Raw genomic sequence first — 22,109 nt, forward strand, 5'->3', positions numbered from 1 at the left:
CATTGTGAACAGTGACCACAGCAATAGAAACCAGCAGGGGGCCCCGGTAGCCAAGTGTTAGGGGCTGCAGCCGGGGGCATATAGCTATGAACAACTTTATCTCTGATATTACGCAGTCTTCTGAATGATATCAGAGGAAGGTTGGAGGTGATTTCTTTAAGTGATGGCTCACTTTTTAGAACATGCCAGTGTTTTAACATGATGTTCTTTACCTGGCCAGCAGAGGGATTGTATTCTGTTGAGAAGCAGATACGGGGAGGGGTCTTCTCTCGGCTGTTTTTAGACAGGAGAGAGGCACGGTCCGTCTGTTTGGATCGGTTGAGTGCCCGTTCAATCACAGCTTTCCTGTACCCTCTTTCTAGGAAGCGTGTTTTCATCTCCTCAGATTTTGAGATGAAGTCCTCAGGGCGGCTGCAATTGCGCCTTAGTCTGAGGAATTAAGGACTAAGGCGCACTGGCATGTTCTAAAAAGTGAGCCATCACTTAAAGAAATCACCTCCAACCTTCCTCTGATATCATTCAGAAGACCGCGTAATATCAGAGATAAAGTTGTTCATAGCTATATGCCCCCGGCTGCAGCCCCTAACACTTGGCTACCGGGGCCCCCTGCTGGTTTCTATTGCTGTGGTCACTGTTCACAATGCTCCAATACACACAAAGCAAAACTGTTCTTTCATCCCCTCAATGGGACCAAATATGAAATAAAAGAATTTATAAATTGCAACTCCACTCATGTCATCTACATGTTGAAATGTCCTTGTGGTCTAATATATGTAGGCCAGACGAAACGAGCACTCAAAATCAGGATAGGTGAGCATAAAACTGCCATACGCAACAAAAATATGGATTATGCGATGGCACGCCACTACTCTGAAGCCAAACATGGTTCGGTCTCCTCCTTAAAGTTCTTGGGCATCGAGAAAGTGAAGCCACCCCCTAGGGGTGGAGATATGATCAACAAACTCCTGAGAAGGGAAGCGTTCTGGATCTTTACCCTCAATGCAGCATCGACTGGAGGAGTTAATGACCAACCTAGCCTTTCATGTTTTCTCTGATGTCTTTCTTTTCTCTGTTCTCCTTTTGACTCTTAGTGGAAGTCTTTATTTAGAACATGTAAATACTGTAAATAGTGATGGGTATATGTTGATTTGTGGTTTTTTCCCCCTTCGATATAGCCTATCGTCCTTGGGAAAACAGTGATATATGTATTATATATATATACATTTTTTCCCCCCCCACATTCATATCCCCATTTGTAAATTGTTTGATGTCATATTTGTGTCATTGTTTTTCCTATTATTATTATTCAAAATGGCTGCTAATGACATCACTGTGGAGGAGGGTATATAAACCTCCCATTTTTCAGTGTTCTGCTTGACTCTGAGGAAGACAGACTTGTCTGTCGAAACGTCAGTCAGCCCCTTCTATTAAAACGTGCAGACGGAAAAGAGTGCTCCGGTGTCTTTACTTCGGGTAGTCTGTGTGAAGTGCCCAGGTAAAATATTATTTTGTGATTGACATTATGGCTGTTTGAGATAATGCAATGTATTAGCTTCTTAAAATCCTCAGCAAACAGTTGATTGCAACTGATCAGTGATTTTTTTTTAAGGCAAAACGGGCAATGACTACCTCTGCAAATAGAGATCAATGTATGATTTAGTGAAGATCTTGCCTCACAGCTTGGCCTGCACCTTCCTCAGCTGATCCCTCAGCTCCAAATGAGCGATGGAGGAGAGGTGCACCTCATCCGGCCCGTCAGCGATACGCAGCGTCCGCACAAGGGAATACCTACAGTAAGGGATGATGTAGGCATCAGGAAGGAGATCTATTAAATTCTCATGAAGTGACCTGACATACAGTAAGGGATGATGGCATCAGGAAGGAGATCTATTAAATGCTCATACTGAAGAGACCTGAGCATAAAAATGGGCATAGAGGAGATATTACTCACATCTGTGCAAGGGGGAAGTCTCCAGACACACCCGCACCTCCGTATACTTGGATGGCACAGTCCACCACCTTACAGGCCATCCTGCCTGCTGCCACCTTGATCATGGCAATCTAGGGACGAAACCAGTGATGTTGAGGAGCTATGACTGAACTACTGTACCTGCTGTACCTGTACATCAGAGATGCTTATCTGACTATCAGCTGTGTTACCTGTTTGCGAGCAGCCCGGCTGCCCAGTGTATCCAGGGCGTGGGCAGCATGGAGAGTCAGCAAGCGGGTCTGCTCTATCATGAGGCGGCACTCTGCTATCCAGTGGGCAACAACCTCCTATTCACACAACATGGGATAACACAGGAGTACGTGTATTCACTCAGGCTGTCATTAAAAATGTGTCCACTAGGTGTCAACAGCAAGAAAGAGCTTACATGTTACCACAGCCCTATAAATCAAGTGTGGAGGCAGTTCTGGCTAGATGTGGACACCTACATGCTGGTAGAGTTTCTTGCCAAATGTGAGCCTGGTGGCAGCCCGCTGGCAGAGCAGCTCCAGTGCCAGCTCAGCCAGGCCGACGGCCCTCATGCAGTGGTGTAGCCTGCCCGGCCCCAGACGACCCTGGGCTATCTCAAAACCCCGGGCCTCTCCTGGCAGCAAACACACACAGCTTTCATTAAGCACAGGCCACATGGATACTACTACACAGGCCACATGGATACTACTACACAGGCCACATGGATACTACTACACAGATGCACAGCGGGACAGAGAGACCCAGAGACCAAACAGAAAAATAAACATGAATAAGAACGTACACATGATATTGTGGATTGGAGTTATATCTGTGGTCTAGTGAGCTCATACATGTTACAAATCTCATTAATCAGATCCCTTTATGGTCCAAACACTGAAAGGTGCTGAAATCAGGGGCCAAACACGGAACCATTGACTGTATGGAACACATGTTCCAGGTGGACCCCAGGAAGAGTACCTCGGTAACAACTAATGGGGATCCAAATAAATAAACAAATAAACATGTTCAGTGTTTGTGTGATCCTATGTGAGTCAACATGTTCATAAATAAATTAAGAGTGAGACACAGAAATACACTTTCTTACCCAGAATAATATTGGAGGCAGGGACACGCACATTGTCAAAATGCACTTCAAAGTGGCCACCATGGATAGCATCTGAGCACAGGAAGAAAAAAGAGAGGGGAGGGAGCAAATTACATGCTTTGCTTTCATTATGCTAATGTAACTTGTAGGACAGGAAAGCTCATCTGTCATATTTGCATGCAGGGAAAGGCTGTTTTTTTATGAAGCAAAGGCAAATTGTACGAAGATTATTATTATTATTGTGAGGATAATCCTACCGTCCTGCCCGAACACGGTGAGTGGTCTGACCAGCTTCACGCCTGGTGTATCTAGTGGGACCAGGATCATACTGTGTTGGCCATGCCTAAGATAAACAGATCAAATGCAGAGGTCTGAGGGAATGGTAATTTAGATATTATCACATGACACATTTTTTGATTTAGGATTCAACAATCACCATTTCAGCAACATTTTTCCTGCAGTTCTAAATATGCGAGGATTTCAAAGCCCAGTGTTGGTGAGAAACTGCAGTCCTCAGTACCTTTCTCTATTGTAACTGCAAACAAGGTTGGGGGAGGTGTCCCTGATACAATGCTGTAGCTAGAAAAAGGAGACACTGTATGTAGTAGAACATAATAACCTGGGTGTGGTGGCTTCTAGCAGGACTGTCACCTAAACAGACATGCTCGCAACTGTCGAGTGTCAAGTAAAACGATTAGTGGAAATTAGATCTGTCACAGATAAAAGTTAAGTAAATTTGATTCGAATATTCCGGATACTTGTTATAAATGTAATCATCAAGGTACTTTGTTTCATTGCTTGTGGGAGTGTAGTGGGATTCAACGATTTTGGAGCTCGGTGACAACTTATGTCTCCAGGATTACCTCCACACCACTGCCACTGTGTCCTAAATTGTGTATATTAGGCATCTACCCTGTCAATTGCTCTTTAAATAATAGAGAAAGGAAAATGGTTGATTTGTGCTTTTTACAGGCCAGACGTTCAATTGCTTTGTGTTGGAAGAATGTTGGGTGCCCCTCTCTAGGTCAGTGGTTGAAAAATCTAACATCTAGTCTAGCTCTGGAGAAACTTACTTATATGATTAGGAAGAAAATGACAGAAGTTTATGGCATTTGGGAAATGTTTTTGGAATTTGTTAAAAATGGTGACATTGAAGAGGCATTGGAAGGGTGACTTGAATGTGAAATAGGCTATTGTAAATGATATGTGCGGTATGTATATATAATTGTGATTGTACCTACAGTTGATTCAACTTATTTTTTTTGGTACTTTTAATTAATTCTTGCATTGCTTTTTTCTTTTTCTTTTTTATACTGCCACATGGTTGAGGGGGGGGGTTATAAATGATGTATGTTAGATGTATGAGGAGAATACATGTACAGTAATTACATGCAAAACCAATAAATATATGGTTATATAAAAAAAAAAAAAAGATCTGTCACAGATATATATATAAATACATACAGAGGCGCAGCTTGTGAACAGGCAAGGCAGGCAACTGCTTGGGGCCCCAGTCCGTTAGGGCTGAAACCTCCTTAAAGGGGCTCCATGTCATCCCCTGGCCTGGAACGATTTTGAATTATGTGAATTCACTTTCACTTTCAATTCAAGAGAATGTATGTGACTCATTCCCGTCAAACTTGCGTGATTCACGTATTCTCTTGAATCAAAAATGAATGAAGTAAATGAAATGATCTGGAAGTCAAAACGAAAGAGAAAAAAGAGGATGTGGGGAAAAAAACAAGTGGAGCAGATACTGATTGGGTAGATAACGGAATGCTGTTATCTTAGCATAGCCTATTATGGGGAGATACTTGAATAAATTCAGCTAGCAATAGTGTCACTTCTTTGTTAGTTAACCTGGCTAAGCTAACAGTTAAGCTATGATTGCTATGAAAGCAGGGCACCCAATTAGCACCAGTCACCACTCACCAGCCAAATGCTGGTAATAAAATATAAATCTGCAAGTGCAAATTTGCTTCACTCACCACCAGCCAAAAACAAACAGACAATGGTAATCTATTGAGTGGCTGGTAACATTTGAACATTTACTAGACATTTGGGGCGGCTTTAGCTCAGGAGGTAGAGCGGGTCGGCCAATGACGCAAGGGTTGGCGGCTCGATCCCCGCTCCCTCCCAGCTGCTGTCGTTGTGTCCTTGGGCAAGACACTTAACCCTCCTTGCTCCCGATGGTGTGTAGGCACCCTGCGTGGCAGCCTGCCGCCATCGGTGTATGAATGGGTGAATGTAGACTACCTACTGATTGTAAAGCAAATGCAGGCCATTTACCATTTGACAGGTGGACAGAAAAGTTAACTTTGCACCATGTATGAAATCTATGAATAGGCTAATAAAGTACTTCCTAGCCTAGGAACTTGAGGAATTCTACTTATAATATTGATGTATTTTAGGTTATTAATAAAATGATAGTGATCAGGTTGGAGGGGACCCCGGGAGTTTTTGCCTAGGGCCCCTACAGACTCTAGAATCGCCACTGTATACATATATGTATGGTGTGTGTGTGTGTGTCACAAGAAACATGCAGAGATATGAGCAGGGGATTATGAGTGTGATACAAGATACTTTATTAGTGCCACGCAACAATGTTGGTAATTGTTTGGTACGGTGGCTCAGTTCCAGTGCAACGAAAGAGACAAAACAGACACAACACCATAAGATGTTACAGCACGCACAGAGAAAACATACAAGCAGCAAAAAAGGTCCAGGTGTGTGTATGTGTGTGCCTGTGTGTGTGTGGGGGGGGGGGGGGGTAGCAGGGGTAGCTAGTTGAGTTTTCTGACCGCTGTTGGAAAGAAGCTGTTTTTGAACCAGGTGGTTTTGGTGGATATGGCCCTATAGCGCCTTCCAGAGGGGAGAAGCTGGAAGAGGTGGTGGGCTGGGTTGGAGGGATCACTGCTGATTTTTGCTGCCCGGTTAGAGCTGTGTTTTGTGAATAATGAGTTGACTGGGGGATTGGGGGAAGGTCGCGCCCAATGATTTTGGAGGCTTTGGTGACGATACAGTCCAGTTGCTTTTTGGAGTGGCTGTCTGAACTCCCATACCAGACAGTGAGAGAAGATGTGAGAATGCTTTGTATGATGGCTTTATAGAAGTGGACCAGCAGCTGTTTTTTGATGTGATATTTTTTCAGTTATCTGAGGAAATACAGTCTTGGCCTTTTTGATGATATGGGTGGTGTGGTGTTAGCAGTCCATTTGAGAGTGTTGCTGATGTAGGTGCCGAGGAACTTGAAGGAGTCTGTGACGAGGCATCTCGCGCGCTGCGCATGCGCACACATATTCGCGCACGCATATTCCTGGGCTCGCTACCTCGGCCGCTGTGCAGCATCGCCCATCTGGCAGCTCGCCAAGCTGGCCCTTCAGCTCACATTTGCAGCTCGGCCGCTGCGCGGCCTTGCCCGCAGCTCGGCTGGTGTGTGGCCTTGCCTGCCCTATTGGCGCACGTCTCCCTCAGTCTCTCTCCCCCCGTCTCTCCCTCTCCTCTCTCTCCCTCCCTCTCCTCCATCTCCCTCAGTCACTCTCCCCCTCTCTCCCTCTCCCTCAGTAGTCTCTTCTTCTTTTTGGTGTTTTATGGCAGTTGGCATCATCAATGTTGCATTACTGCCCTCTTCTGGATCGATCCATCCATCCACTGTTTCCCTGCCGAGAGCTCTCTTCTTCTTCGTCTTTGGTGTTTTATGCCAGCTGGCCTCAGACTGATGACATCACTGATGACATCATCACTGATGACATCATCAGTGTGAATTTATGACATCACTGATGTCATCAGTGGTTTATGACATCGCTGATGATGTCACAGTGGTTTATGACATCACTGATGATGTCATCAGTGGGACAGACAGACAGCGACACAGAGCCCCAGCTCCCATTTATATGACGACGACGACGAGGAGAGTATAATTAGGTAGAATTGGGGAGGAACGATGGCTTCCGCCCCTGGGCTGTGCGGGTGACCTGACGGAGCTGGATTTCTTAATTACGTGATCGCCCTAATTGTCATCAGTGATGTCATAGAGCAGACGAGACCACAACGCGCAGTGGTCATCAGTGATGTCATAAGAGCACGTGAGAAAACGTGCACTGTGTGTGGCAATACATTTATCAACTTGGAATGCTGTCCTTTTTGGTTTCCAAAAAATTTGCCAGAAGTTCATTTTAGATTTAACTATGATAATAATTATTTTATTATTATTTTTTAGATACTGCTGCAGATATTGGTCGTGCATGTGTGGATTTGGTACAGTTATAAGGCAGTTGGGGCAGAGCTGTTTTGCAGGCTGTGACGTACAGGCGTAGAGGCAGCTCAGCGTAGCAGTGCACGTTCAGTCACATCTCATACAGGTGCCTGCTCCAAACGCCATGAAAAACACTCATGTAAAAATAGTCTAGAATCACAAATATTTTCCCAAGCTCTATTTTCTCTGTCCAAACTTATCCAAACCTGGAATTTACTAACATCTAACTCCATACTTTTCCATACTGCGTAGGTACCCAGCACAGTTATTTCATATGAAACCACTGAAGACAGACTGGAAGACTTGACTGGAATGCTGCTAACCAAAATCCTGGAATAAATTTCAAACGAGTGGTTTGTTGTAAACACAGCTTCAGAGGCCTGAACAAAAAGAGACAAATATATTCCTGCACACCAGAAGAAAAACCTGACACTACTGACCTGTTGGAAACGTCCTGAGAGCTGCTCCTGCACATCACAATGGCCACTTTGCACTGTGGGTTACCAGCACCTGTATGGAAAGCCAGTTACAGTTAAAATAGTGACACTGCCTTTTGGTTTGTACTCTCTATGTAGTGTCTGATGATATAATAAACAACAGAACAGGCAATTTCTCACAGACTGACTGTCCTTAACCACACCATGACCCGAGTATGGGAGGAAAACATTGTGTGTGTCCCTGATGGCGCTACCGACAGACAGATGACATTAGAATTGCCAGCTGAGAAAGCCACTTGTTGATTTACATTTCCTAAGTTTTATTTGACTTGGACTTTCATATTTAACAGCATTTAGTCTTGTCAGTATGCCAACATTCTGTTGGGGGGGGGGGGCCCAAGTTTTAACATGAACCCTCGCTGAATAAGATTCTTCTTTTACAGCTGCAAAAACATGCATGAGTCAGTTATGTCAGTAAGTAAGTTATGTCGCATAGCTCACATATTGCTTTGACAAGACAACGCAATCTAGATCCCATAGGAATGAAGTGGCGGTGTGAAATGTGGGTCGATGATCAGATAGCTGGAGTGCAAGACAACGTTTGATAACAAAATCAAACAGCGTCGCTCTGCTGGAGCTTCCTAACTTGGCTTAAGCCTGGTTGGGGGGGACCATTTTTAGACCGCCCCCTTTTGTGGAGTCAAGTCTTTGGGGCACAGGAAAGGTTTACCTATGTTTCCTATCTATATTCCCACCCAACCTAAGTCTGGTGTCCATATGTCCTGTCCTCAGTGGATAGTCAGACAGCAACAGCAAATAAAGACAACAGGGTCTGGGAATATTCAAGGAAATGAGAACCACAGCAGGTGAACAGATGCTTAGGCTTTAAAACACCTTCAGAGATTGCACCATTTCATATCAAGAGTAAATGAATTGGCTTTCTTTCTAAGGTAAATAGACACACACAACTCCACCCAAACCCCAGGTTCTCATGTGCAGGAAAGCTTGTTTGCCCAGGGGCAGATTGGGATCTCCTGAGAAGTCTTATATAACAATAATGGTAGGATGGTAGGAGAGGCCTGCTGGCACGCGTCGGCCATGCCCAAACACGTCCCACCAAGCCCGGAATGAAAACAACATTTACATTCCGGGCTGCCTGAGTCATCGGTCTGCCTGAGATTTTATTTACATACATACTGTATATATATATATATACACACACACACACACACACACACACACACACACACACACACACACACACACACACACACACACACACACACACACACACACATATATAATACACACCCACACACACCCACATATATAATACACACACACACACACACACACACACACACACACACACATATATATTTGTGCCAATTAAGCTTATATATATTATATATACAGTATATATATATCAAGGTCAAAGGTCAAAGGTAGTTTTATTGTCCCCGCAGGGAAATTGGTTTGCAGACAGGAAATCTAAAAACACACATAGTGCAGCACAAACACTAAAAACAGGCACAAAAATACTCACATAAAACAACAAGTACTAAAAACAAACAAACACTTAAGAGTCAAGATCAAACTACAGCTAAAAGCATACATACCTAAGACATAAAAGCACAAAAAAGCACAGGGCAATGAAGGCAAGTATCATAAAGTGCAATAGGTAGCATCATAAAAAGTGCAAGAGTGAGCAGTAAGGTGCAAACAGGCAAAGCCAGGGAATTAAAGTTCTATCTGCTGTTTAGCAGCTGAATGGCAGCCGGGACAAAAGACAGTTTGAGGCACTCTGAACCGACGCCCTGAGGGCAAGAGCTCAAACTCTGAATGGAGGGGGTGATCAGGGGCCTCCAGGATGGACGTGGTCTTCCTGATCACCTGCCTCTTGTAGAGGTCTAGGAGCTGGGTTAAGGTGCTCCCAGAAACCTTGCTGGCCACCTTGACTAGGCTACCGAGCCTGTTCTTATTGGCCATGGTTGTGTTGCCGTACCAGGCCACAATGCAAAACATAAAAACAGATTCAATAAAACTCCTATAGAAAAGTGTCATGAGTTCAGAAGATACATTAAAAGATCGCATTTTTCTCAAAAAAAGAGACGCTGCTGGACCTTTTTCGATGTGGCAGCAACATGTGAATCAAAACACAACTTGTTGTCAATAGCAACGCCCAGGTATTTATAGCTGTCCACGATCTCAATATCTGTACCCTTGATGCGGGTAAAAGTGTCACTGGGGGGAGCCCTCCTAAAGCTGATGACCATGTCTTTTCTTTTCTATATATATATATATAGAGAGAGAGAGAGAGAGAGAGAGAGAGAGAGAGAGAGAGAGAGAGAGAGAGAGAGAGAGAGAGAGAGAGAGAAACACAGATGTTTATTTTACTTTTTTATTGTGCCAAATCAAGCTTGCTTGCATTACAAATTGAGATAGAAAGAATTTTAGGGAAGAAGATCGCAAAACCTTTCACTTTGATGTTTTTATATCTAAATGATGACCCCATACGTGACATAATGGGCTGTATAAAATATTTAGAAAGGGATAGAGATCCAAACAAGTTATATGATTGTGAGTAAGTTAACCTTATTACTAAGAAAACCCCTTGAAAGAAGAGCCAAGGACAAAATAACATCACTCAGAAAGTCACAAGTTAAAAGTATCTGAAATGGAATTGTTTTGCAGTGTGCAGGATCCTCGCTAATGAGAATCATGAGGCGGCCATTAAATAAAATACACAACACAGCACCACAACAAACAGATAATGGCTGCATTCAACTGGCCAAAATAAATACTACAAGCTTAGCTAATGTGACCAATATGAGCCATTTGGGATGTTCTCTTTTGTGCTTCAATTTTTGATTGTTCACTGGTGGGCCGTGAAGGTATTGCAAGTGGGCCGCCAAATTATTTGCAAAACATTACAATCTTCATGAAAAAAAGAAAAATGCAATTATATTATTATGTATGAGAATGCATTTCTCCATTGTTGAATGACACCATTATTTAATTTGTAACCAATTATCCGTTAATTAGCTTATTGCAAACAGCCCCTCACTTTTAGTTTCTGATTTCTGTGTGGTGCTGATTAGGGCTGTGAATCAGTTAGTTAGTGACGGACAAGCCCGTCTTTTATTGTCACACAGTCACACACCAACACATGCGGCCACAAACACACTCATGCTGACGGTGGCCGGTGAAATTTGTCCTCTGCATTTGACCCATCCTGGCTTGTCCTTTCCTCCGGGGGGCAGGCCAGGAGCAGTGGTCGCTTTTTCTTTCCAGCGCCCGGGGACCAACTTCGGATGTTGTCGTCACTGGTCGGATGACGATCTTCTGCATGTTTTTAGTGGGGGGGTTATGTACGGAGGAACCCCCTGGGGAGCAGGGGGAGAACATGCAAACTCCACACAGAAAGGCCCTTTGGACGAGATAACCCACCTGGGCAGTAGGCACTGAAGATATGGGGGGGACACAACTCCAGCGCCCAAAGCGTCCCAGGCGAGAATCGAACTCAGGACCTTCTAGCTGTGAGGCGACAGCGCTACCGACTGCGCCACCGTGCCCCCAGTGAATCTTCACTGGCCTCACGATTCGATTCGATTACGATTCAGAGGGCTACGATTCGATTCGACTACGATTATCGATGCATCTCGATGCATCTTAAATCGATGCATCACTTTTTTCCGCAATACATGATTTATTTTTTCTCACTTTCTTTTTTCTCACTGTGTGGCTACATTTAAAATAAAAGTGCATTTGGAATTGCATTGTATTATGATCCATAATTAAAATAAACAACTGCATGTACTTCCATTATATTTTATTTGATTATAAAAAAGAAAATAAAAAGAAAATTAATAATCGATTTTTGACATTTGTGAATCGATGCAGAATCGTGCACGTCCGCATCGCGATGCATCTTATAATCGATTATGTTTTACACCCCTAGTGCTGATGGACAGCTCCTTTTATCGTTAAAATAAAAAGTGCTCTGAGAACACATTATTTGGTCTCCGTACTGTTTAAGGTCGGATGTGGGCGGAGAACATTTGAGATTTTTAAGTGGGCCTTGACTCGGAAAAGGTTGGGAATCGCTGGCAGCACATAAAGAAAGGGCAGCTACTAGCCCTCTCCCTACTGCACTCATCTTTAGATAGTGTGATAAGCTGGAACCTTATCTGGGATAAAAAAAAAAAAAAAATGCTTCCTCTTTGAAAAATGCAGTGCAGGGTACAGCCAGCAAACTGAATAAAGCCTTAAAGGAGACAATATGATTTTTGTCTGTCCTGCAACATCACTCACTCACGCACACACCCCTCCTCCTGCAGCAGAGAGGTGCTCCTGCAGTAGTGGGCCGGACTGAGGCAGTGAGATCACAGTTAGTCACTTGAGTTGTGCAGTACATAGGACACTTCTCTTCAGCATACAGCTGTGTGTGTTGTCTGTGTAAGAAAGGATTAATACGGTACCATCTCAACTTCACAAAGTCCATAAAAGCAACAGACAAGGGGTAAGAAAAACTACATTATCACTTGACTCAACATTTTATTTGTTTTTCAATAACTACAAAATTATGTAAATATTATGATGAATGTAAAAAAAAACTTTGCCTATTTGTATTATCCTTATGTTTTCTGTACCATGTAATTTCACCATATTACAGCATGAGATACTGTACAGTAGACAAAAAAGTTATACGCCTTGTTTTTCAATAGTTGGAAGTTTCACTTTACTATGTTGGTGTGACAGTCAAAGTCCTGTTCCAGATACTTTATGGCATTAGTATATAATCGTGCAGAGGTAATGATAACAACCTTAATTTAGGCTAGCTTGTACCACAGTTACCTAAATTCACAGGACTTTTATGTCAACACACATTTGTGGAAATGGTCAAATTGTTACCAATCTAAATAGCCCAAACAGCTGTTTTGTTTTTTTCAATATCACCCACAATAGTTCCCCTACGCATTAAAAACAAAGCTGTTGACAGCAACATATTTTTTGGAATGTTTGGAATGTTTGAATGTAACATCTGTTTCACCAACTAACTCCTCCCAACCAAGATATACTGGCTGATTACATAACAAACCTGGAAAACTATTCATAATATGACTGTTATCATCCAAGCAGCAAATAGGGCATGCCAATGAATAGGATATTTAAAATATTCCGCACATATCATAGTCACTTGCCAAACATGTTTGGCTGTCGGATTTCAGATTTTCCTTAACTCAACTTGTCATTGAATTGCCTTTGGAGATGTTGATATACATGAGTACATTGTGAGGTGAATCCTTTTAACTCATATATTCATATCAATCATATTTCAAGAATCAAACGATGCTCCATTCAAGAATTAGCATCATTTCATGAAGGCATTGCCTGAGGTAACGGACGCTTTCACATTCCATAAAACCATGATGAGTGACAGTTAGTGTGAACATGTGGACACAAGCGTTCACGCTTACGCACACAGACACATCACATACACACTCACACAGTCCTAATCACCACATCTCCATCTGCAGCGAACACCGTGGGGGAATGTTAACAAGATCAAGCATAAAGGCTCAGCTGACCAGCACACATGACACAGTATATCAGGTGAACCATGTTCACAGATCAGACAGGGTTGACATGCCGCCTAGACATCGGACAACATAATACATACAGTAGCAGGTGTAATCCGTTTGTATTGCATTTGATAACGTCTTTCAATTAATTTGGGAAAAGATGATCGCTTGAATTCTGCTCATCTCTTTCTCGTTTCTTGTTGACTGTAATCCCCAATTGTGATTACTCACAAAATGTCCCCAGTGCCTGTCTAGACCATTTTCAATCAAACATTGACTGTATACAGTCAATGCAATCCAAGGCCGTAACCACCGCCGCCCAAAAAAAATTGGCCACTTTGTCGCCAGATTAGAGGAATATTAACATTAAAATTAGACTGTTGTGATGTCATTATTCACCTTTTCTCACTCACCTCCATGTCCCCTCTCCCTCCCTGCCCGGGTTGTAGCGGGCTCATTTTTAAAGCTAGAGCGAAGCTACTGATATCATATGAAACTAGAAGATCTAAGACATCCAGTGATACCAACCAGGACATGCTAGCTTGTCAGCAAGGGGGGTAAATACCTGTCCAAACTTAGACAACATTTTGGAAAGGGAAAAACGGACATGGCCATATTCAAAGGGGTCCCTTGACCTGTCACCTCAAGATATTTGAATAATAATGGGTTCTATTGTTTGGTACCCCAGTCTCCACCCCAGACATGCCCATTTTATGCTAATCCATTTTATTCTTCCAAAAAAATGCATACATTATAAATGTGTTATTTTTGCCTATTCTGAATATTTCTGCATATAGGACCCCTAAACAATATTGGAATTGCAGAAATTGAGTGTGACTGGAAAGCTGAGAATCTTGTAAATTCAATTAGCCCAATTGTATTCATGTGTGATGATGTTAGTCCACATCATCTACATTGTGTCTTGTGTCTGGTATGTGTGTGTTGAGGCTCTACTTTAGCAATACAGTCATGTAAAATTTAAATCGGTGCTATTTATTGCCGTAGTAAATTTCACTTTGTATGTGTGTGTGTGTGGAGGGGGGGGGGGGGGGGCACTTCAAGTCTGGATCACCTTGGGGCATCACACTGTGTTAATCTGGCCCTGATGATGAGCGCATCTGAAATAGCTAGTCAGCGACTAGCAAATCAACACAAGGTAGCAGCTTACATTTCAATCATGAGAGACTCTTAATATAATTTTAACAAACTTTATTGAATCAGAATAGACAGTTTGAGTATGGCGTATGACTCCATGATGTGACGCTCCTCTTGCTTATGAGAGAGGGCGTCGGTGCTGTAAGAGATAGGACATCCCCCCTGAGGGGATCTGTTTCCAACGGGAGTCATAACATTGGTGGTGATCTGGGGGAGGTGGTGGGATGAAGCTTCTTGCCTGGAGATGCTGGATGGATGCGTGATGCTGACACAAGGTGAGTGATGACTGCACGAGTGTGATTTAAGCTGTGGTGATGGGGGCCTTATATAGTACCAGGAGAAGGGCATTTATGATGTCATAACTGACGTCATTTGGGCAACTGACGTCACCCTGCAAAGGTGAGGTCATGGAGAAGGTGACGTCGGAGATGGTGACGTCATTTAGTGACGTCATTTGGGCTGAGGGTTATGACAGCATGGGGTGCTCTATTAATGCCTTATTTGGTCTTCCATGATTGAACTACAGTCTGCGACTACACATCAATAAGGATAGAACAATAGCCATCAAGAAAAGCACAGCAGCTCACAGTATGAATGAATGAACTGCCCCTAATCAGACACACAGACTGGTGCGCATTTTCCAACATGACTAACAAAACTCCATAGCGAAGAGAAACCCAACATTTAGCTAGCTAATGTGTTTACTTCTGCTACTAAATCAACATCAGGACATCCAAACAAGTTCTGACAGAGAGCAATGTCATTGGACCCCATTGGACAAATACATACTGATACAGCACAAATTCAGACAGCTCTTCAGACTGATTTTGACGCTGTTCAAAAATGGTTTTCTTCCAACAAACTTTTACTAAATAAGAAGAAGTCCTACAGCATGTTGTTTGGCCCCAAATCTGATTCTCTGCTTGTAACCAATAATTGGTCAATCACTTTCTCAGATGGGACTCCACTTGAGAAAGTGGAGGAATTTAAGTATCTGGGCCTTTGGCTTGATTCTCATCTTTCTTTTAAACCCCATATTGATGCAGTAATTAAGAAAATAAACTGCAGCCTGAGAATTCTATATCGCTCCAGCAACTGCTTCACTTTTCATGTCAGGAAAATAATTATTTCACAACTGATATTTCCAATACTTGACTATGCAGATGTTGTCTATCAGAGCGCCTCAGAGGCTATTCTTCGAGCTCTCAATGTAGTTTACAATAGCCTTTGCAGATTTGTTTTGTGGTGTCCTTATAGAACCCACCACTGTCATATGTATGAGTCACTTAACTGGTTAATGCCTAAAGCTCGTAGACATTCACACTGGCCGCAGTTTGTTTTTAAATGTATTTTCTTTAATTATCCCTCATACTTAAAATAACTCTTAATTCCATTTACATCATCATATAGTCTCAGGCATGCTGAGCATCCATTCTTTTTCGTTCCTAGAATTCACAAAGAAATTGGACGTTGTGCATTTAAATTTAAAGCTCCATCTGACTGGAACAATTTGCCTACCTCACTTAGATCTATCACATCTTTTCATTCCTTCAAGGCATCTCTCCTCACTTATCTTCAAACAACCTGCTCCTGCTTCTAATTATGTTTGAAATTTTGAAACAACTTGCTCATGATACATCATGCATGTAATTTCACCTTATCTGGGTATGTGTACACTTACAGTATCTATTCTCACTGTATGTATTATGCTATCTTTGGGGACTAAGGGGTTGGGGAGTGGCTAGGCCTGGGAGTGCTTCTTATGTGTATGTATGAGTGTATTTGTATGTTGTTTGTTTTATGCAACACCTGTTTTCTTTCTGTATATTTGTGCTAAGGACCCCCTCGAAAATGAGATGGTTCATCTCAAGGGGTTTATCCTTCTAATAAATTTGAAATACATTTACATATTTCTCCCAGCATGCCGCTTGTTCCTTCCAAACTTTTTACATGAAAGTAACTAACCAAATTAAATGAGTGTTGGGTGGAAATAATAATTAGCCTATTCTTATTTAAACATGCAGTTTTGAAACATTCAATAAAGACAAATTAAAAATAGACTATGACTCGACACCCGAAGTGATACACACATGTTATGGGAGTGGTATATATACTGTATACCCATTACATCAATTTCCGTGTTAGTAGAATGGTTAGTTCCTTGCTCTGCTCTCCCCTAGGAGCGCGCAGTAAATCTGTTTTCTTATTTTTTTTACATCAATTTATTGGGGGGGGGACACATTTTATCAGGCTTAAATATTGGGGGGATTTGTCGTTCTCAATGTATATTGCCGTTACGGCCCTGATGCAATCACACACAGTAACTGAACTCAAAGGGTAATGGGATGCTTGGTCAGCTCGTGACTCAGTTGTATTTCCATTAAGGCTTACAGTTGGATACACAAGCACATGCCACACAATTCAGAGTGTTAGAGCACTCATGGAAAAGAGATTCCTCTGATGGGAAATACAGCAGGAACGCCTTGTTCCCCACTCCTGATGAAAAGGAGCTCATGATTTCCAAACTAACTCGTCGCTCTGAACTCTACCTCCTCAGTTAGATCTAAAGTTCAAATGACATTCTTTATGTATTACATTATACAGCCCATATATCATAACAGATGTACTGTCTATAAAAAGGTTCAGTCAGTGGTCTAACCAGTGTTGGGAAAGTTACTGAAAATTGGTAATTAGTTACAGTTACTAGTTACTTCTCTCAAAAGGTAATTTAATTACTTTAAAGTTACCAGTTACTTCAAAGTAATTAGTTACTAGGGAAAGTAACTTTTGCGTTACTTTTAAAAGTCCGCTTCGATTGTTATTAATGCACACATTATGTTAGTGTTGCTCTGCCACAGTGTGGCATTGAACCTTCGCTTATTGGGGAGGCTTATAGCCTATCAAGGTCATTAGCCTCTGTGGCTCTGGCTGCAGCTCTCTCCCCGGACTAGGTCTGAGGATCAGAAACTGGGTAATCCTCTGAAGTTGTCCGTTATTTTCATGTCCTAAAGTAACTAGTAACTAGCCCAGTTACTATTTTAGTAACTGTAACTGAGTTACTGAATTTGAAAAAGTAATTAGTTAGATTACTAGTTACTGAAAAAATTAGTTAAGTTACAGTAACTAGTTACTTAGTAACTAGTTACTCCCAACACTGGGTCTAACATACTACATAAATGTTTGATCCTGGGTTAAATTGGCACAGGACCTTGGTTTTTCACCCAATCTTTCTTGTCTCTCTCTCCTTTTATGTAACCTGATGCTGCCAGATGGTTTGGAACGAGTCATCTGGGAACAAGTAGTCAGGAAACCGTTTCAAAGGGCAGGCACTTTAGAAAACACACAACAAAGCCCGCCCATAGCTGCATCATAGGATGCTGATTGGTGTGTGAACAACTGGTGGTTCAGATTCAAACCAATAGACGGGAGCGTGGCAAGATGGATTTGTCGTGTGATCGCGATCTCATGATCTCGCACGAATCCAGCTGCCTCGCAAGGTGAACTTTTATCTATCGAACGGCAAAAAACGCTGGGGGAAAAATCAACAAATTATCTCTTTCTGCTTTTCCCATAGAGCAAATAATGGATGACCATGATGACTATGACTTCCACGATGATGATAACTCCACCGACAGTTATGACTACAGTGACTACCACTCCGTCTGCGACAAGGAGGCGGTGCGCTCCTTCGCCGGTGTCTTCCTCCCGGTCATCTACAGCCTGGCTCTGGTGCTCGGCCTGGCCGGCAACGCCCTGGTGGTGGTGGTGTACGCGTCTCCGCGGCGCCTGCGGACGCTGACAGACATGTGCATCCTCAACCTGGCCGTGTCCGACCTGCTGCTCCTCCTCACCCTGCCCTTCTGGGCGGCCGACGCCGTGCACGGCTGGAGGTTGGGGGCGGCCGCCTGCAAGATCACTTCCTTCCTCTACAGCACCAACTTCAGCTGCGGCATGCTGCTGCTGGCCTGCATCAGCGTGGACCGCTACTGCTCCCTCGCCCGGAACACAGCGGGCAGGACCGGGACGGGTCCCCGGGAGAGGAGACGCTGGCTGATGGTGTGTGTGGTGTTGTGGGCTGTAGCCGGCTTTCTCGGCCTGCCAGACCTCGTCTTCTTCACGACCAAGCACACGTCGCACAAGGTGGCCTGCACTGCCATCTACCCTACCGACATGGCAAGGCCTGCAAAGGCTGCCCTGGAGCTACTGGAGGTGATACTCCGCTTCTTCTCATTTCTTTTTTTTTTTTTACTTTTTTGGGGGGGTTTTCAAAGTTAGACATACAGACGTAAAGAGTCAAATGAATTTAAGGTGCAGATATAGATAAAACATGACCAAAAGATATAAAGAACAGGAAATAACACAGATCAATTTTCTTATATGAGAGTTACCATACTCAGTATGTGAGGAAAAAAGGAGTATTGCAAAATAGTTTTCAATTTGCAGTGCGAGTATTATTATTTTTTACAAACTAGCGGCATACCCGTCCCTGTGTGACTGTCCATTTAGTCAGGCCTTGCTCACAGAGTTAGCATGCAGCCTCTCCTCTCTCTCCCCAGAGGGCTTTCATAGTCCACTTCCCTGGCTGATTCCAACATGGCACAACTGTGCTCCTCCACTCAGGTGTCTTCCATCAGTAGCTAACAAATGGAGCTCTCCGTGGTGTTGAACCTGCTTTGACTCATTTTTGCCCATTTAGTCGGTCCTAATTACCTAATTAAAAAATGTGGCTCCATTAGGTCACCCGCAGGGCGGGGTGCTCTTTACACTTCCTGAAAGATTCAGCGTGATCGCACGTAAAATGGCATAGCTGTGGCTGAACACAATTTCTGCTCACTCGCTCACACACTCACACCCAGACACTTGACATTCTTATTATAGGATTCAGTTCACACTGACAACACAAAAATGTATTATGACAAGATTAAGTAGAGAGAGAAAAAAAGAAATTGAAAAAAGTGGAGAAGAGTTCGATAGGATGTCGAATAGGTCAATTTTGTTTTTAAGACTCGTATTTGAACTAGGCTAGTTTGTGGGAGGGGTATGCGTATTGTTATTGAAGTGATCTGAGAAGGGTTGCCAGATCTGGTAGAATTTGCATTCACACCCTCTCAATGAGAACTTATTTTCCCCCCAAATGCAGGTGATATTCAGCTTCTTGCTACCTTTCCTGGTCATGGTGGTGTGTTACTTCCGGGTGGGGCGGGCGCTGTGCCGGGCGGCCGGGGTGCGGAGAGACAGGAAGTGGCGCGCCCTGCGGGTTCTGCTGGCCATGGTGGCCGTGTTCCTGCTCACCCAGCTGCCTTACAACGTGGTCAAGCTGTGGCGTGCGCTCGACATCATCTACGTCCTGGTGACCGACTGCGACCTCAGTAAGGGCCTGGACCGGGCCATCCAGGTGACGGAGAGCCTGGCGCTGACGCACGCCTGTGTTAACCCCATCCTCTACGCCTTCATTGGGTCCTCCTTCAGGGGACACCTCCTCAGGGCCGCCAAGCGCCTCGGCCAGCGGCTGGAGAGACACCCGCAACGCGTCAACGAGGAGCCGGCCGTGGAGATCGCACTCAAAACACACACTCAAAACACACACTCGCAGTCTGCTTCGGAAGACCAAGACACCAGCACCTTCACTATCTGACACTCAAACGGATATGTACTTTTCTGTAAATACCTCCACAAATGTTTGTTATAAATTATATATAAAAAATATGTTACCGGACGTATATATTTGTATATCTTTAGTCACACATGACACAGCCATAACCAAAAACTAACAGGGAAATACAATTTAGCCTTTTATTGTGAAGACTAATGTTTCGATGCTCCTGCACCTTTATCGGAGTCTTGACTCTAAACTGCCTGTGTGCTCCAGGGAATCTTCCGTTCTTATTTTTGCTGCTATGTCCTGTTCTGTTCCCGAGAAGCACCAGGCCACCCTAACAAGCTGGAATCCCGTTGTTGCACAATTTGTCAGCCTCATGTTTGTCTGCATTTGTACAGTTGGGTAATATGCACTTATTGCACTACAGTAGTAAAACAACTCTTTTCTATACAATTATGGACCTTATTAAATGAATACAAAAGATAATGTGCAACATGCATCATCTACGCACCCACATCTGTCGTAATTAAATACAACCCAAACTTTGATGCTCAAAGATCTACTGCTCTGTTGCTTCTCATCAACTCCAATTTACAGTCTGCACTGCCTTCCATAAGATCAGCTGCATCTCCTCTCAGTGGTGCGTCCCGTGGCTTTGGGTTGGGATGAGACATGAGACACAGTGGGTGACCCCACCGCAGACATTTGCAGAACAAAGAAAGAGACACAAACAGCAGTAGGGTTCCCATCACCATCATTTCCTTTCCACTCATCTTTTCTTATTTCAATAATCTGAGTTTAAAAGAGCAACTTTCATCTTTTCTATTTTGAAATCACTTGGTGCCATCATGTAATATTATGCTCAAGCCAGATCAAAACTCCTCTGGCAAGAAGAAAGCAACAGAGACGTACTCTGTGCAGATGAAATCTAGGCCCAGAGCGTTGTGTGGCTACAGTCCAAGCGTTAAACAGTACTTCAGTGAGGCCTGTTTACAGCGACAGACTTCAATGAACTGATATGCCACAGATAGCTCATAAAGACCTAAAGACGTCATGAAACCTTCTCATTGTTCAGTGTTCTCCTTCTCCATTCCCGCACCTGTTAGTAATCCTCTCTCCAGCTCAGACACCCCCATTTACACCTGGTTTTTAAATGTGACCTGTATCCGGATAAGTTATATGGATGTTATCTGGATAAGTAAAATGCATGCTAATGCAAGGTGTAAATGCATCGTGATGTGATCAGATCTGCCTGACCACATCTGGAGGTAGTCTGGCTCACATTGTGTTCAGATCTTTTAACCCCATGTACACCTGGTTTTTAAATGCGACCATTATCCAGATAACTTATCCGGATACAGGTTGCATTTAAAAACCAGGTGGTGTAAATGGGGTGAGAGCGAAGGAAGACAGACAAAGGTTTAGGCTTCAGTTTCAATGGACGCTATTATGACTGGAGTGACTGTGTTCCAAGGACAATGGGAAAATGGGTGAATAGACAAGGACATGGCGCTGCTGCCAGAGCTCAGAGAAGGCAGACTAAACCTTGGGTGTGTCCTAAATCCCTGCACCACAACCGGTGCTTCAATAAGATATCATCAAGCTCTGCCTTCACAACCTGCATTTGACTGGAATCCATGACAGTCCAAACAAAACACAGGCCTACACAAGGCTTTTCTGAATCCATGACAGTCCAAACAAAACATAGGCCTACACAAGGCTTTTCTGAATCCATGACAGTAAACAAAACATAGGCCTACACAAGGCTTTTCTGAATCCATGACAGTAAACAAAACATAGGCCTACACAAGGCTTTTCTGAATCCATGACAGTAAACAAAACATAGGCCTACACAAGGCTTTTCTGAATCCATGACAGTAAACAAAACATAGGCCTACACAAGGCTTTTCTGAATCCATGACAGTAAACACAACATAGGCCTACACAAGGCTTTTCTGAATCCATGACAGTAAACACAACATAGGCCTACACAACCTGCATTTGACTGGAATCCAT

At 43.3% G+C, this 22,109-nt stretch overlaps 2 protein-coding genes across 2 annotated transcripts in view; one reads left to right on the top strand and one right to left on the bottom strand.

The window, feature by feature from the left end:
- Positions 1-1,209: 1,209 nt before the first annotated feature.
- acad11 (acyl-CoA dehydrogenase family, member 11) overlaps positions 1,210-22,109 on the bottom strand; it is a 40,409-nt gene continuing 19,509 nt past the window's right edge. Inside the window, exons 14-20 of the mRNA XM_083632180.1 lie at positions 7,758-7,827; positions 3,320-3,405; positions 3,063-3,134; positions 2,437-2,591; positions 2,161-2,277; positions 1,952-2,061; positions 1,210-1,788 (exon numbers count right to left, since the gene is read on the bottom strand). Of these exons, the coding sequence (XP_083488306.1) occupies positions 1,674-1,788; positions 1,952-2,061; positions 2,161-2,277; positions 2,437-2,591; positions 3,063-3,134; positions 3,320-3,405; positions 7,758-7,827 (725 nt within the window). The 3' untranslated portion in view covers positions 1,210-1,673. The remainder of the gene's footprint in view (positions 1,789-1,951; positions 2,062-2,160; positions 2,278-2,436; positions 2,592-3,062; positions 3,135-3,319; positions 3,406-7,757; positions 7,828-22,109) is intronic.
- Positions 12,138-20,385, top strand: ackr4b (atypical chemokine receptor 4b). Its single transcript, XM_083632208.1, has 3 exons — positions 12,138-12,276; positions 18,069-18,703; positions 19,635-20,385. The coding sequence occupies exons 2-3, from the start codon at positions 18,077-18,079 to the stop codon at positions 20,127-20,129; spliced, it is 1,122 nt and encodes a 373-aa protein (XP_083488334.1). The 5' UTR covers positions 12,138-12,276; positions 18,069-18,076; the 3' UTR covers positions 20,130-20,385.

This window comes from Poromitra crassiceps (assembly GCF_964638095.1).
Source record: "Poromitra crassiceps genome assembly, chromosome: 2".
Taxonomy (NCBI): Eukaryota; Metazoa; Chordata; class Actinopteri; order Beryciformes; family Melamphaidae; genus Poromitra; species Poromitra crassiceps.